This window comes from Aythya fuligula, chromosome 8 (assembly GCF_009819795.1).
Source record: "Aythya fuligula isolate bAytFul2 chromosome 8, bAytFul2.pri, whole genome shotgun sequence".
Classification (NCBI taxonomy): Eukaryota; Metazoa; Chordata; class Aves; order Anseriformes; family Anatidae; genus Aythya; species Aythya fuligula.
Window position 1 is genome coordinate 11399946 of NC_045566.1, and position 13529 is coordinate 11413474.

At 48.4% G+C, this 13529-nt stretch overlaps 2 protein-coding genes across 2 annotated transcripts in view; one reads left to right on the top strand and one right to left on the bottom strand.

Moving 5' to 3' along the window:
• Nucleotides 1-3287, bottom strand: part of SZT2 (SZT2 subunit of KICSTOR complex) — a 55669-nt gene extending 52382 nt beyond the window's left edge. Inside the window, exons 1-5 of the mRNA XM_032192596.1 lie at nucleotides 3258-3287; nucleotides 3020-3145; nucleotides 2739-2912; nucleotides 2231-2401; nucleotides 227-358 (exon numbers count right to left, since the gene is read on the bottom strand). Coding sequence (XP_032048487.1) covers nucleotides 227-358; nucleotides 2231-2401; nucleotides 2739-2912; nucleotides 3020-3145; nucleotides 3258-3287 — 633 coding nt within the window. The remainder of the gene's footprint in view (nucleotides 1-226; nucleotides 359-2230; nucleotides 2402-2738; nucleotides 2913-3019; nucleotides 3146-3257) is intronic.
• A 43-nt stretch (nucleotides 3288-3330) lies between these two features.
• On the top strand, nucleotides 3331-12073 carry MED8 (mediator complex subunit 8). Its single transcript, XM_032192786.1, has 7 exons — nucleotides 3331-3378; nucleotides 5414-5532; nucleotides 6569-6713; nucleotides 7188-7328; nucleotides 7724-7805; nucleotides 8817-9065; nucleotides 11604-12073. Exons 1-7 carry the CDS (start codon nucleotides 3373-3375, stop codon nucleotides 11666-11668), a joined length of 807 nt encoding a protein of 268 aa, XP_032048677.1. The 5' UTR covers nucleotides 3331-3372; the 3' UTR covers nucleotides 11669-12073.
• The last annotated feature ends 1456 nt before the right edge of the window (nucleotides 12074-13529 follow it).

Below are 13529 nucleotides of genomic sequence, written 5' to 3' on the forward strand. Positions count from 1 at the left end.
GCCCTTTATTACAATAATCTTGAGGAAGGTAACTGCTTTCATCAGTCCTTCTCCTAAAAACTTACTGGTTCTGCTTTATTCAGTGTTCATTTCTTATTGCTGGATTCCAAAAAGTTTTCCTCCAAACTCCTGAGCTGCTCCTTCTCCAGACCTACACCACTGCTCCTCACCTCACAGAGCAGACCTCCAGCGAGCAAGAAACCCCAACCACCCCTGCCCTCCTCACCTGCGGTTTGGGTTCATACTGCTGTTGGAGCATCTCTGCCACCTTGTTCTCAAAGGCACACAGCTGCGTGTAAACCTGGTGCAGGAAGGCTTCTCGCTTTGTCTCATCCAGCTGGCAGCCCTGGAACAGTACCTGGCCCGAGGACACACACATCAGTCACCAAGTTCAGGTTTTATAGTGCCAGTTCCCACAACGGTACACGGGAACACAGTTCAGTGCAGCACAGTTCAGGCACGTCCCTGACAAAGGAGAGGTACAGCACAGGCCTCTTGTCCTGCCTGCGGCCAGCTGCCTGTGTGCACTGGTGTTTTGTGGCAACTGCAGTGCACTCCGCAGCAGATGCTCACATCTGTCTCTGGGAAGTCTCCCTTTCGGGCAAGAAATTTCTACTTTTGCCTTCTTCTAAGATAAGCAGTAGGCAGGAAAAATTAACGTGAGATCCTTGTTAGAAGGCATTAACTTTGGCCCGCCATTTCTAAGGAAGACCTGTTCACTCCAATCTAACCCAGCTACTGACTGATCCAATTATCTTCCAGTAAGTGGCTGGATAAAAGAACAGTAAATTGAAATAATGGGGGAAAAAAGTTAAATCAGACATTACAGAAGAGGCTGTGAGACATAACAGAGGGAGCTTGCCACCAAAGAAACTCCCTAAGCTGACAGGAACAACGCTTGTATTTACAGCGACTTTGTACAGGCAAACCCCTGCCAAAATTAGGTATTGCAGAACAAGCAGGTGAAGAGGACACAATGCGTACACAAAGAACTCAACAGACAGCCGGGACATTGCACGTGATCCACATTCCCTCAACACCTCATAAAACTTGGGAAAAGTAAACAACTACAATATAGATGAGTTTTCTTGGATGAGTGATACGCCTACATGCCTTTTCCACCACAAAAGGCACACGCAGCTTCTCCACTTGTGCCCACAGATTACAGCCACCGGTCTCATACAAGAAACGGGTCTTTAGAGACATCCAGAGAAGAAAACCATAGCCACTTCTGTGCTCAATTTAGTGTAAATAGAGGTGATACTGAGCCAAAGCATGATGACACCTGGAAGAGAGCTGGACCAGACAACACACAGAAACATCGCTAGCAAATTGGAAAACTCTTGCTACGCTTATTTTGGTAGTACCTATGACTAAAGCAAGAGCCCTTCAAGCAAATGCTCTTCAAGCAACATACAAACCATTAAAGCCTGCAGACTGCCCAGAAGGCTTCAGTAGAGGTGAGCCAGGGGAGAGAGAGGGAGGAAGCAAGAAGAGACTTACAGGCTCATCCTGTTGCCACCCACTTTCCCTGGTTTTAGCAGAGGAATGAAACACACCATCAGAAATGTGAAAATACTGGGAGGTGGAAGGAAGCAACACAGGGAGGATAAACTTCAAAAACCCCTACAGACACTGTAAACCAGACTTCAGTTTACTAAACAGACCTGCCCTGGCTCAAGTAAGTGTGAGATTACTGGGGCTGGCTGCTCTCTCCACCAAGGAGAAATGCATTCATACCAATGCAAACAGAGAGCAAGGTTTGCCAGAAGAGAAAATTATCATTGAATAAAGTACTGCTACACAGCTGGAGCAGGCAGTCAAGCTTTTAGGCACACCACCTCTTCCTGAATACTTCAAACTAATTATCATACTTCAAACTAATTATCATATCAAAAAGAATTAATCAACAGAGATTTAAAAAAAAACAACAATCATGCAGTAAGCATGAAGGCAAGATGCGCTATGCCTTAACTCAGAGAACGCTGCCTGCAGGAGCCTTCTCAGAAGGGCCCTGCTCCCCCAAAAGAGACTCAGCTTCCTCCCAGAAAAGAGAAGTTGCTCACCTACACTCCGTCATCGCCCCAGGCTACACGTGAATCAAGGCTACAACATCCTAGTTAACAGGGCCTGGCTAACAGATGTCCCCTCTTTCCTCTGGGTTCACAGGAAAGCAGTGCTGCAAGCTGCTCGCACACCGAGATGCGCCAAGGGTGAGGCCAAGTTTTACCTGGTGGGACTGGAGGCCGATGATGGAGGAGTACGCCTGGATGGTGACGAAGATCTCTGGCCGATAAATGATGTCTGAGCCAGGGATGCGGAAGGGTCTCAACAATCCCACCAAGCATCGGGAAAGAGCGTGGAACACCTCATCAAAAATGATCTCCCCCGTTGAGTCATCCTATGGAAACAGAGAAATGAGGCAGCTTTTGCATCTTCCAGGACTTTCCATCTCGCTGCACCACCACATGGAGCCAGCAACAAACTTTATTCTGCAGCAGCAGCTGCATCAAAACGACAGCTTCCTGCAAACCACGGGCACATACATGGCATTCAGCAGAGAAATGGAGCTGCCAAGGGGCTCTCTTACTAGGAGCATCCCATGCCTCGCTCCTAGGGCATAAGGCAAGAGCCCTGCAGAAGCAGAGGCTAACACAGAGAGGTGTAAGTCTGCTCAGCAGGGAGGCTGCTTCTCCTTTTTGGATGTACCACCCTGACAGCCCAGCCCCTGTGCTCACCACGATGCCCGTGGAGGGGCTCAGGTCCAGCTCGATCACGAAGCGGTACTGGCGGGCCAGGAAGGTGACGCGCGTGGAGGGCACGAGGAGGTAGGGCCGGGGCTGGACGGGCTCGTCGGGCTGCCAGCCGTGGGGCAGGATGCTCAGCACCTCCAGCTCGTTCTCCGACTGCACCTGCGGCGGGGGCACGGCGCTGAGAAGGGGCCGGGGCTTCCCTGCACCCAGGGGACACCCCAGGGGACAGCACCCCAGGGGACAGCCCCAGACCCGTCCCCGCTCACCAGCTCGGGCTCGGGCAGTGCCCAGATGACCTGGTGCAGCCGGCTGAGCACCCACGCGAGCCGCACGTTGCGGGAGATGCGGTAATCCTTCTTCATCAGCAGGAACACGTGCCCGGCCTCCTCCACCTGCGGGGACAACCACGGCAGCCGCTCGGCTCGGCTCGGCTCGGCTCGGCCCGGCCCGGCCCGGCCCGGCCCCCTTCGCCCCTCGTCCCCCTCCGCCCGCCACCCCACTCACCTCGCCCTCGGCCCTCTCGGCGGCCGCCATGTCCGCCCGCCCCCCTGCCCGGCCCCGCCGCCTTCCGCCATGACCCGGAAGCGCGGCGCTCCCCTAGCAACCGGCCCGCGCCGCCATGCAGGTGAGGGGCCGGGGCCGGGCCGGGGCGGGTGGGAGAGGGACGGGACGGGGCGGGACGGGACGGGACGCCAAGCCGTAGCCCCAAGCCGTAGCCCCAAGCCCCGCCGCCGTTCGCAGTCCGTCGAGGCCCGGCCCGCTGCGCTGTATCAGCAGCGGTCGCGGTTGTTTCCCCTTTGTTTCCAGGCGCGGTGCGTCCCCCCCACCCGCCCCGTTTGCCCCCGCAGCGCCCCCACAGCCCCGGGGCGGCGGCACGGCGGTGGCGAGGTGCCCGCGGCCCGGCACATCCAGCTCCCAGCGGCTTTGGAGACAGCCTGCAAAGCGAGGGGCCGGGGTCCCAGGGGTGCCGCAGGGCTGCGTGTGGTGGGTTTAACTCACCCTGCTGAGAGCTGCCGGGAGAAGCACGGGTGGTCGCAGGGACACAGACCCATCCAGGGTGGAAGAGGGCTCCAAGATCACCCAGTCCAGCCTCTGGCCTAGCACTATCCAGTCCTCCACTAAACCATATCCCTAAGCTCTACATCTAAACGTCTTTTAAAGACCTCCAGGGATGGTGACTCCACCACTTCCCTGGGCAGCCTGTTCCAATTCCTCACAACCCTCTCAGTAAAGAAGTTCTTCCTAATATCCAACCTAAAACACCCCTGGCGCAAATTTAGCCCATTCCCTCTCATCCTGTCACCAGGCACATGGGAGAACTCGTAGTGCTGCCGGTGGTTAACCTTGCACAAACACAGTGCACACGAGAAGGTGCAGACTCATGGCTTCAGTGCAGCCAGGAGCTGACTGCCCCAGCACAGGACGGAGGGGAGTTGTGCTGCGCTCCTGAGGTGTAACAGCCCCCAGCCTGCTCTGTGAAGACACTCCGTGGACAGGGAGTGGATTTTAACAAAATGGACTCAGCCGTTTCTTCTGAGATAGCTAAGTGAAGTCTGATCAGCAGTTTTTAAATAAACATAAAGCCTTTGCAGTCTAGCTAGACTATAAATTAAGTAGAGTAGCTTTCTCGTGTACATGCAAAATACTTGATAGTCTCTCCCGTGAAGCTCGTGCTAGTTGAGTTTGTTTAAACAGTACAACGACTAACCCAACAGCAAGCATGCAAGCGGCCTGAGTCACCCCATCTGCTTTCCCAATCGGCATTCCCTTTCTATTATTTGATTGCTTTGTCCCACCCTCTTCATGGATTATTGTACAGTGCCTGACTTAAATTAGCAGTTCATTAGGGCTGGGACTTTAATTACATTTTGTGCAATTCTGTTTTATGAATAAGTAAGAATAGATAAGATTTTAGAAGGTTTTTGCAAGAGTCAAAGGTATGACGTGCTGCCTGTGGCAACAGATCACCAGACACCCCCTCACCCAGAGAAAAGGTGATTTAAGCAGTGTAGTCCAGAGGTAAAGGCAGGAGGTGACTTTGCATGTGTCCAGCTACATACGGTCTGTCACCTCAGTGCTTCCCATAGCTGGGAAGGGAAAAGTCAAATAGGAATTCCCTGGTTTTTAGCAGCTGGTAGTGGCACTAGGGCAGGAAGAAAGTAAAAAGTGAGGTTAAGGGTAGAAACTGGAATCTTTAGGCCACAGACCTGATTGATACTCGTTTTGCAAATGGCTGTGAACACATCACTGTGCCCACGTCTGCTGTCAGCAAGGGTTCAGAGAATCCTAATCTGCTTTGAGCTGGGTTAGCATAAATAGCTCACAAAGGTGGCGTGAGCCAACATTGATGACTTTGCCTGATGTGGTAAAAAAGCAGATGTAAGAGATAATGTCTTCTCTATTCTCATCTAGATCTTAAAAAGGACAGCTAGCCAGGGATTGGCACAGGTATGTGTCTCCTGCCTAAGTTTTTTTCCCAAGGAGACATGTTCCATGTGAAAATACAGTATTGTTTTCTGCAGGGTCTCTATTTCCTTCCCCTGCAAAGGAGTCTCTCTGTGGGAGAGATTGGACTATGGATGCGCGTGTGTGGATCGGAGTGGTCCTTGGAGAGGTGTTAAGCTTTGTCCTCATCCCTGTCTTTCCTGCCTTTTTTTTAGAGAGAAGAGAAGCAGCTGGAGCTGACCCTGGAGGCGCTCATCAGCCAGGTGGCTGACCTGAAGAACTCACTGGTCAGCTTTATCTACAAGCTGGAGAATGAGTACGACCGGCTCACGTGGTAAGACATCTCATGGAGACGGGGCACTCCTGATTCCTGCTGAAACTCTTCCAGGCTCTGCTCAAAGGACCACAAAGTATAATCAAAAACCACAAGCCTGTTGTCAGTAGACTTAAATTTGCTTTTCACATTTCTGCTGGAGGAGCCACTAAATGTCTGAACCAAAAAACAATTGAAAACCGTTTGTTCCACACTATGCAGTAATGGTCATGCCAACACCCTGGGAGCTAGGCACTTAAGGGAGCTAGCGTAGATGCTTGCATCTGCAGTGAATGGAAACTCCTTGGATAAAATATCTTTTAAGACCCACATATGCTGTGAAATGAGCAATCATTCTTTCTGCATTTCTTGACCTTCTTGGCTTTCTCTGGCTCCAAAATAAATTGAGTTCTTATGCTTGTGGTTTGCTGCTTCAGCATGTTTTGCCAGACATTTTGAGAGGCTTTCAAGGTGGCATTCTTGTCCTGATGGACCATAAGGATGATATATCTGCAGATTAATAACCTGTGCAGCATCTTATGCAGTAGCTGCCACTGAAGCAAAGCGTCACAGGCAGTTAGCATTAATGTTGCAGAAGGAAAGAGAGGTGATGAATTCCCCAGAGAAAACAAGCTGAGGGGGACCTCCTTGACAAGATTATCAGTTATTTTGCTTCATTATCCCCTAGTCTGGATAGCCAAGCTATAAATACTGTCTCTCCTGGCTGTATTGCTTAGGAGCTAAACTGTGTCTCAGACCTTGCTTTAGAATTTTACTGGGAGAGTTAGTGATAAGAAAAGCATTGCTTCTGTGTATGGTACGGAAATCCCAAACAACTGCCACTTCCAGTGGTACTTGTGATGTCCCTGGGCTGTTTGCAGCTTTGTGCGCAGGGATTTGTCCACACCTGCACACTCAGCCCTAGGTTTTACTCCTTAATGTCCAGAGTAGACTGATTGGAGGAATAATGTTATTTCCTCACTTTCCAGACGTTTGAGTGAGGAACAGATAAAAGCCATCTGTTTGCGTGCTCTGTCTTCTTTATTTGCTTTCCCAGGCCTTCCGTTCTGGACAGCTTCGCATTGCTCTCTGGACAGCTGAACACTTTAAATAAAGTGCTGAAGCATGAGAAGACCCCACTGTTGCGAAACCAGGTTATCATCCCCTTAGTGCTGTCTCCAGACCGCGATGAGGAGATCATGGTAAGAAACTTCCCAACGAGTGTCGGACTCATTGGAGTGTTACGATGTGCTTATGGACCCACTTCAGTTTGCTATTCTTGCGCTTGGCATTCCTCAACTCTGGGTGTGAAGAAATAAAAGGTGATGAGTAGTTCTGCCTTGGAGCTGCTTTGCTCAGGGGCTTTCACCTTCCAAAGCTTGCTCTGGATATACTTTACAGGATGTGCTCTTCATAAATACTGTATTTTCATAAAGTCAGGGACAAAGGAGATGGTGTCTTAGTTTGTAGCTGGAAGGCCTCCTTGCCATCTTCTGATCTGACCAGACACAGTACAAATTCCTAGACAAAAGGTTGAAAGTTCCTCGTGCTCCCCAGTCAGGGTTTCCCCACAGCATGCGAGCAGCCTTGTTCCATGGCCTGTGCCCTGGTCTTGAGCTCTCTGAGCGCGTGGCTGGAGGAGGAGGCCCTGAGCGTGGCTTGTCCGACTATTGCAGCGGCAGACGGAGGGGCGCGTGCCCGTGTTCAGCCATGAGGTAGTGCCTGACCATCTTCGAACAAAGCCTGACCCCGAGGTGGAGGAGCAGGAAAAGCAACTGATCACAGATGCAGCTCGAATTAGCCCCGATGTGGCACAGGTAGGTGAAAAAGAGTTTGATAATTCTGCCTCTTAGCCCTGGGGCACAAATGCCATTTAACTCTGTTCCCTTCACTCTTCTATCTGACAGTTATCTTTTTTACTATGCCCTTTTCTGCCTGAGATTTCTCCAGATGACCTTAGCTGAGGTTTGGGTTCCTTCAGTCTCACAAAACAAGGGTGTCCAGCCCACTACCTGCTCACAAGAGGTACCATCACACCACAGAAACACGAAGGCTATCTCACCCCTGTAGTGCCCTCCTGCATGCATTGGAATTGGACTCTTTAGCTTTGCTAACAAAAGATTTGTTTGGTTACACAGACTGTTAATTTACCTTGCTGACTTGTACTGTGGTGGAGATACCCTGGCAGTTACTGTTGGTTTCCATTTTGCAGAAACAGATCCAAAGTCTGAATAAAATGTGCTCAAATCTGCTGGAGAAAATCAGCAAGGAGGAGCGGGAATCTGAAAGTGGAGGTATGTCATTGAGGTGGGAGTGGGGTGCAGGACCCAAGCAACAAGCTTGAGAGATGGTGGCAAAGTAGGTTAAGCAGAGAGCCTAAAACATGGGAAATGCAGGTTAGCACAGACAAAAACATTCAGGAACATGCAAGGCTGGCTGTCCTGGAGTCCCCTCATTGGGAAGGAGTCCTGTGGGTGCATGGAAAGGAGGAGGAAGTTCTGTGAAATGGAAAGGAGGGGCAGTTGTAGAAGCATACCTTAGTGTCTCCCCAGAACTACAATTTTTTTTTCTTGGAGTGTTGGATACATACAGAAGTGTATGTAAGCAATTATAAAATTGATGATGTGGGTATATATGAGTGGAGGCTGCAGAGGGCAGCCCTTTTGCTTAATAATGGCCTGTGACTCACTGCTACGTCACTTCTCCCTTCACACACTGAGAGAAACGATAGCACTGTCACAGAGATATGCATGATTAGTCCTCTGTTGCTGAATCCAAAATTTTTTAAGCAGATAGCTCAGAGCTCTCAATAGGAAAGGGTCACTGCAGGCAGTATGAGACTCACTGTCACAGTCTAAATAAATACATCTGTAGAAAACAGGATTTAAGAACGTCATAGGACACTTACAGACACCATGCTGCTGCTGAGCCTTGCAACAGGGATGTTGCCATTGATTATTTAGAACCTAATGCTTGTTACCTGCCATAGGATTCAGTATGGAAAATAGTGGAGTTGGCTTCTTCTGACTCCCTTTCTTGAGCAGCATGCACCCAGCTCTCAGTGGAGAAGCTCTTGGGACACCACTGTCCTTGGACTTTGCAGCTTCTTTGGCCCTCCCAGAACTCTTGTCGTACAACGTGTTAGAAGCTGATCTGTATTACATGCAGGAAACTATCAGAAAAGTAAATTCAGGACAAGCTATGCTAGCTTTTGGACTTGACAGCCAGAATGATCAAAAAAAAAAAAAAAAATATATATATATATAAATATATATATATATTTTTTTTTTTTCTCTTTTCTACAGGATTACGGCAGAACAAGCAGACTTTCAACCCTGCAGATACCAATGCCCTGGTAGCAGCTGTGGCCTTTGGGAAAGGATTGTCAAACCGGCGCCCCCCTGGCTCTGGGGGATCTGTCCAGTCAGGGCAACCAGGAGCTGGTGCCATCATTGCAGGGGCTTCAGGCATGCAGCAGGTACCAATGTCAGGTGCACCAGCTCAGCAGCAGCCAATGCTGGCAGGAGTGCAGATGGCACAAGCAGGACAGCCAGGTAAATATGCTGCATATCTGAGAGTGGTTGAAAAGCTAGGAGCAAGAAAGATAAATGCAGGTGCAGAGATCCTTCCCCAGCCACCTTTTAAATACAACTGAGTAAGAGGGTCCTTTCTAGCCTTAATAATTTAAGTCAGATTGTAACAGTGGAATAATACCTGCTTCAAATTGGCTCAGAGGTTGAAGTAGATCCCAGTCATTCAGCTTCATAACTCACACTGCAATACCTGTTTAATAACAGAATTAGCGAACATAGGCTTTAGTATGGAGGGAGATCACAGTGTGGTTTTGTAAGGATCTATGCTGGGCGTTTTGCTGTTAAACTAGATTTCGAGGTAGGGAGTAAAGTAGAAAAGTTTGATGGTAATGAATTATTTAAGGTAGGTAAAAAAAAAAAAAAAGATGTCTGTAAAGAGTCACAGAAAGATTTCATATTTAAAGTGACTTCACTTAATTATAGTAGGTTACATTTGTATTAAATAGAAAGTGAAGCACAATGAGCAAAAGCAATTTGTCTTTACATGCCCAGTACCTAGACTCTAATTTAGTTGCCTGCATTTGGGAAATTAATACATGATACAATAGTTTTGTAAAAACATAAAGTAGCTGTTCAGCTGGGGCTAAAATGCAAACTGAATGTAAGGAATTACTAGGAGAGGAACAGGGAAACAGAGAATATTGTTAGGCCATTATATAATTCCATTGGGCACCCACATTTGCAATATTATGTGCAGTTCTGAAAAGTTCTGATAGCTCATCCTGGGAATAGCTACTGAGGTTAGGCTGGGAGTAAGAGGAGGAAAACATGAAAGCCTATAAAATCCCAAATTGTATAGAGGAAACAAATGGGGAATGATTACTCATGATTTCCCATGAAACAGAAGGATCAATGGAAGTGCACTAATGAGAATACTAGCTTGTAGGTTCACAACAAAAGGGAGACACTTTTCTGAATACTAGATAATCACATTGTAGAGCACGTTGCCCAAGTGTGTGGTGGACACACAAAGTTTATATGGAATGGAAAAGTAAATTTCTGGATGAAAAATCAGTCAGTAGCTAATAATCCTGAAGACACCATCTCTGACTCAAAGTCTTAGAGCTACAATATTGGAAGCCAAGGGAAGTATCACTCTAGGCTTGCCCTGTTCTGGTATTCTTCCATAAATGTCCCCTGCTAGATTCTGTCAGAAATGGGTTTGGCTTGGGGGACTTGCAGGCCTAACCCTATATTGTCATTCTTGTGTTCATATTAGTGGAGATTTTGGATATTGGATATTCTAATTGGTGTTTTTCTTTGCCTGCATAATGACCGTGTTGTTTAGAAATGAACTTGAGCAATGATATTAATCCTAAGTTAATTGGGTATTTATGTAAGACTTAGAAAGTAATTTCCACTGTAATTTTGAAACAAAGAAGCCTCCTGTGATTTCTGGCTGCATACCCACAAACACTGTCTCCATGATGGGAAGACATCCCCTCTTATACAGCATCTGCACACCGAGCTCCATGTGCTGGTAACAAGCACTTGTCCAGCTCGTGTTACCAGGGAGTTCCGATTTGATAAGAGCAGCTGTGCTGTTTGGCCAAAGGTCAATCCCCTTATCCTGGTCCTGATAGCGGCCCACAGTGGAGCCTGAAAGAGTACAAGAATGAAGCGTATCCTGACAGGCACCTCCAGCAGCTGTTGTTTAGGCAAATTTTAAGCTGGAGTTTGGCTTCAGACCAGTGGGTGTAAGAACCATCAGTTTCTGCAGTTCCTTTCTGAACTACAGTTTTGACTCCTGCAAGGCTGGTGGCAAAATGTCCCACAGCATTACTGCATGAATTGCATAAAAGTTTCCTTTTTATGGTTAAGTCTTTTTCCCGATAATTTCATTCGATGATTCCTCCTTAGCCGTGTAGTGAAAAACAGTGAATAATCATTCCTTGGTTACCTTCTCCATACTAGTTTTCATATTTTGGAATTCTGTCATGTTCTCCTCCCTGTGTACCCCATGTACAGTTATCCTGGGCTGCTAGGATCCCATGTGTGATTGGTGTCAGCAAAGAGTAATGCCCAAGAGTTGGTTGTGGTTAAGAGAAATTAAGAGACCTGAGAGGGGTTTAATAACGCAAATATATGTCCTGACTACAAATAACACTACATGGAGGGGGATACAGCCAGTTGCATTTGTCTCTCTGAAATGAAGTGGAGATCAGTTTGATTTCTTGTGTCAGGGCTGTTGGTAGCAACTTCTGTCAAACTGAGCAAGCCCCACACTCCTGTAGAAGCCTCCTGACAAAGAGAAAAGCTTGTTTAAGGTGGAACAAGGACAGAGTTGGTAGGGAGACGCGGTACTTGATGTCAAGGAGATTTCTCAACAGAGAAAAGTGCTGATTTATAGGAGAGAGTGATTGAATTAGGTCAGAAGCTGAACGATGCTGTAGCTCATAAGCCTGATGTGGTGCCTGGGGTGGAAAAGGAAAAGCTTGGACAGGAAAGCAAATATTCTTTCTTACAGCTGATTTTGCACTGCTTGTTTTCTTTTTCTAGGAAAGATGCCAAGTGGCATAAAAACAAACATCAAATCTGCCTCAATGCATCCGTATCAGAGATGAGCCAACGCGAACCAGACCCAGGGAACAGCAGTTACCAACATTGTTCCTGCTGCAGCTACCACACATGGATTCCTTTTCGGACTTCTGAGTTCCTTCACACATCCATACACCATATCCACAGAGCTGGGAGTTATGACACTCTTCCCTGGGTTTTATTTAGTGCTGGGTGGCTTGTGTGGAGCTGCTAGGAGCCATGTCTCCTGGAGACAAGTACTCTGTTCAGCCAGAGCAGCTTTTTTTGTAGTAATAATCTAATTTTCTTCAGGTCTGGCCTGAAATGCACCTACCCTTTCTTGATACAGAACGTGAAGAGCAGCATGGATCATTCTGCTTCTTGTTTCTGTCTGTTGATTTGAGATGCTCCTAATTGTACTCCGTGTTGTTGAATAAAGACCTTGTTCTGCACACTGTGAGACATTGGCGTCCATCTCTTGGGTCGCAAGTAGTCTCATTTCCCTTTGGGTGAGGCTACAGAGCAGCTCTGATCTGAAATAAACAATAAATTTTAGAGGCTGAGTGCTGGAGCTGCAGGCTTGTGTGTAAAGAGCTGTTATAAAGTGAATCAGCAGAGTACAAACATAAGTAGTAAACATCTTGTTCTTGTTCTTTGTAAACCCATTACAACTGTTCCCCGGAAAGCAAAATACCGGCAACGACTATTACAGGACCCACAGCAAGAAGGCAGCATTTCAGGAACAGAAGCACAGAGCTTTTGCACTCTGATGCTGCTGCAAATCCCATCTGGATCCGATTTCACTTCGATAATTCCCTGCTTCTGCGTTCCTATAAAGTTCTGAATTAGCCAGGCCATGAGACCTGACCATTTCTGTTCAGAACCGGACATTGTGAAGCCATCCCTGTTCTAATTTTGGCCCTTTAGCTGTAACATGTAATCTGCTTAATGGAAGATTCCTCTGTGAATTAAGGGTGGGGACAGATGCCTACAGAGCACGTTGGTACATACTAACGATCCAGAAGAGAGCCATCTTGCCTCTTGCTGCTCTTGCCTGGACTTCCCCTTTGACTTGTGGTGAAAGCCGGTGCTGTGCTTTACTCAATAGCATCTGTCAGCAATCTTAAGGGTGAGGAAATCTCCACTCAGCAGATACAGCCTGCAGCTGCTCCTGCACTGCTTGCCTCTGAGCTAATCAGATCCAGCTTATTTGTGGAGGCTGTTCTCCCAAAATGAAACCTTCCATAAAACTGTGACCAGGGCAGCTGCCAACCCATCTTGATGTGCAGAGCTTGGGCATTGTCCACCGGAGTTATGGACACTAATGAATTAAAACCTGTTCCTCAAAGAGGTGCTTTGCCGAGGTATTCTTTGTCGCTGCTTAGAAGTAGCCCTGTATCACTGAGGTTCTGCAGATGGCTTGCAAAGCGCTGCGCTGGGAAGCAGAAAATTCAACTGGCAGCGCAGCCTGTGCGATAAGCAAAGCGGCTCCATTACAGACGAGCCCGGCTACGTGTCTGCAGCAACATCCTCCTGGCTGGGCTGATGGGGCTGCGTTCTGCCCCCAGCGAGCTGCTGGGAGGGCAGGGCCGTGCTGCTGGCCCTGCTGTGAGGGCTTGGGGCAGCGCCGGGAGCTGGCTGACGGACGGGCTGCGTGTGCCCCGCGAGGGGCTGAGCGCCGCGGGGACGGCTGTTCCCTGCTCCAGCTCACGCCCCTGCTTAGGCTGGGAAGGAAGGCGGAAAAATGTCCGAGGAACTTGTGCCAGATGCGTGGCGCTCGTGGTCCTACGCAGAGCCCCAGCTCTGGGATGCTGCTTCGCTTTGTCCCCAGCCTAGCTTCCTTATAAAGCTAAAACATTTCGGGGCTGGGGCAGCCTGGGACATGGGCAGAGCGTGGCTGCCTGCCAC

Coding starts and splice junctions, on each gene's coding strand:
- MED8 (XM_032192786.1), top strand. Junction 7,329..7,723: donor TTAGCCCCGATGTGGCACAG/GTAGGTGAAAAA, acceptor TCCATTTTGCAG/AAACAGATCCAAAGTCTGAA. Junction 7,806..8,816: donor GCGGGAATCTGAAAGTGGAG/GTATGTCATTGA, acceptor TCTTTTCTACAG/GATTACGGCAGAACAAGCAG.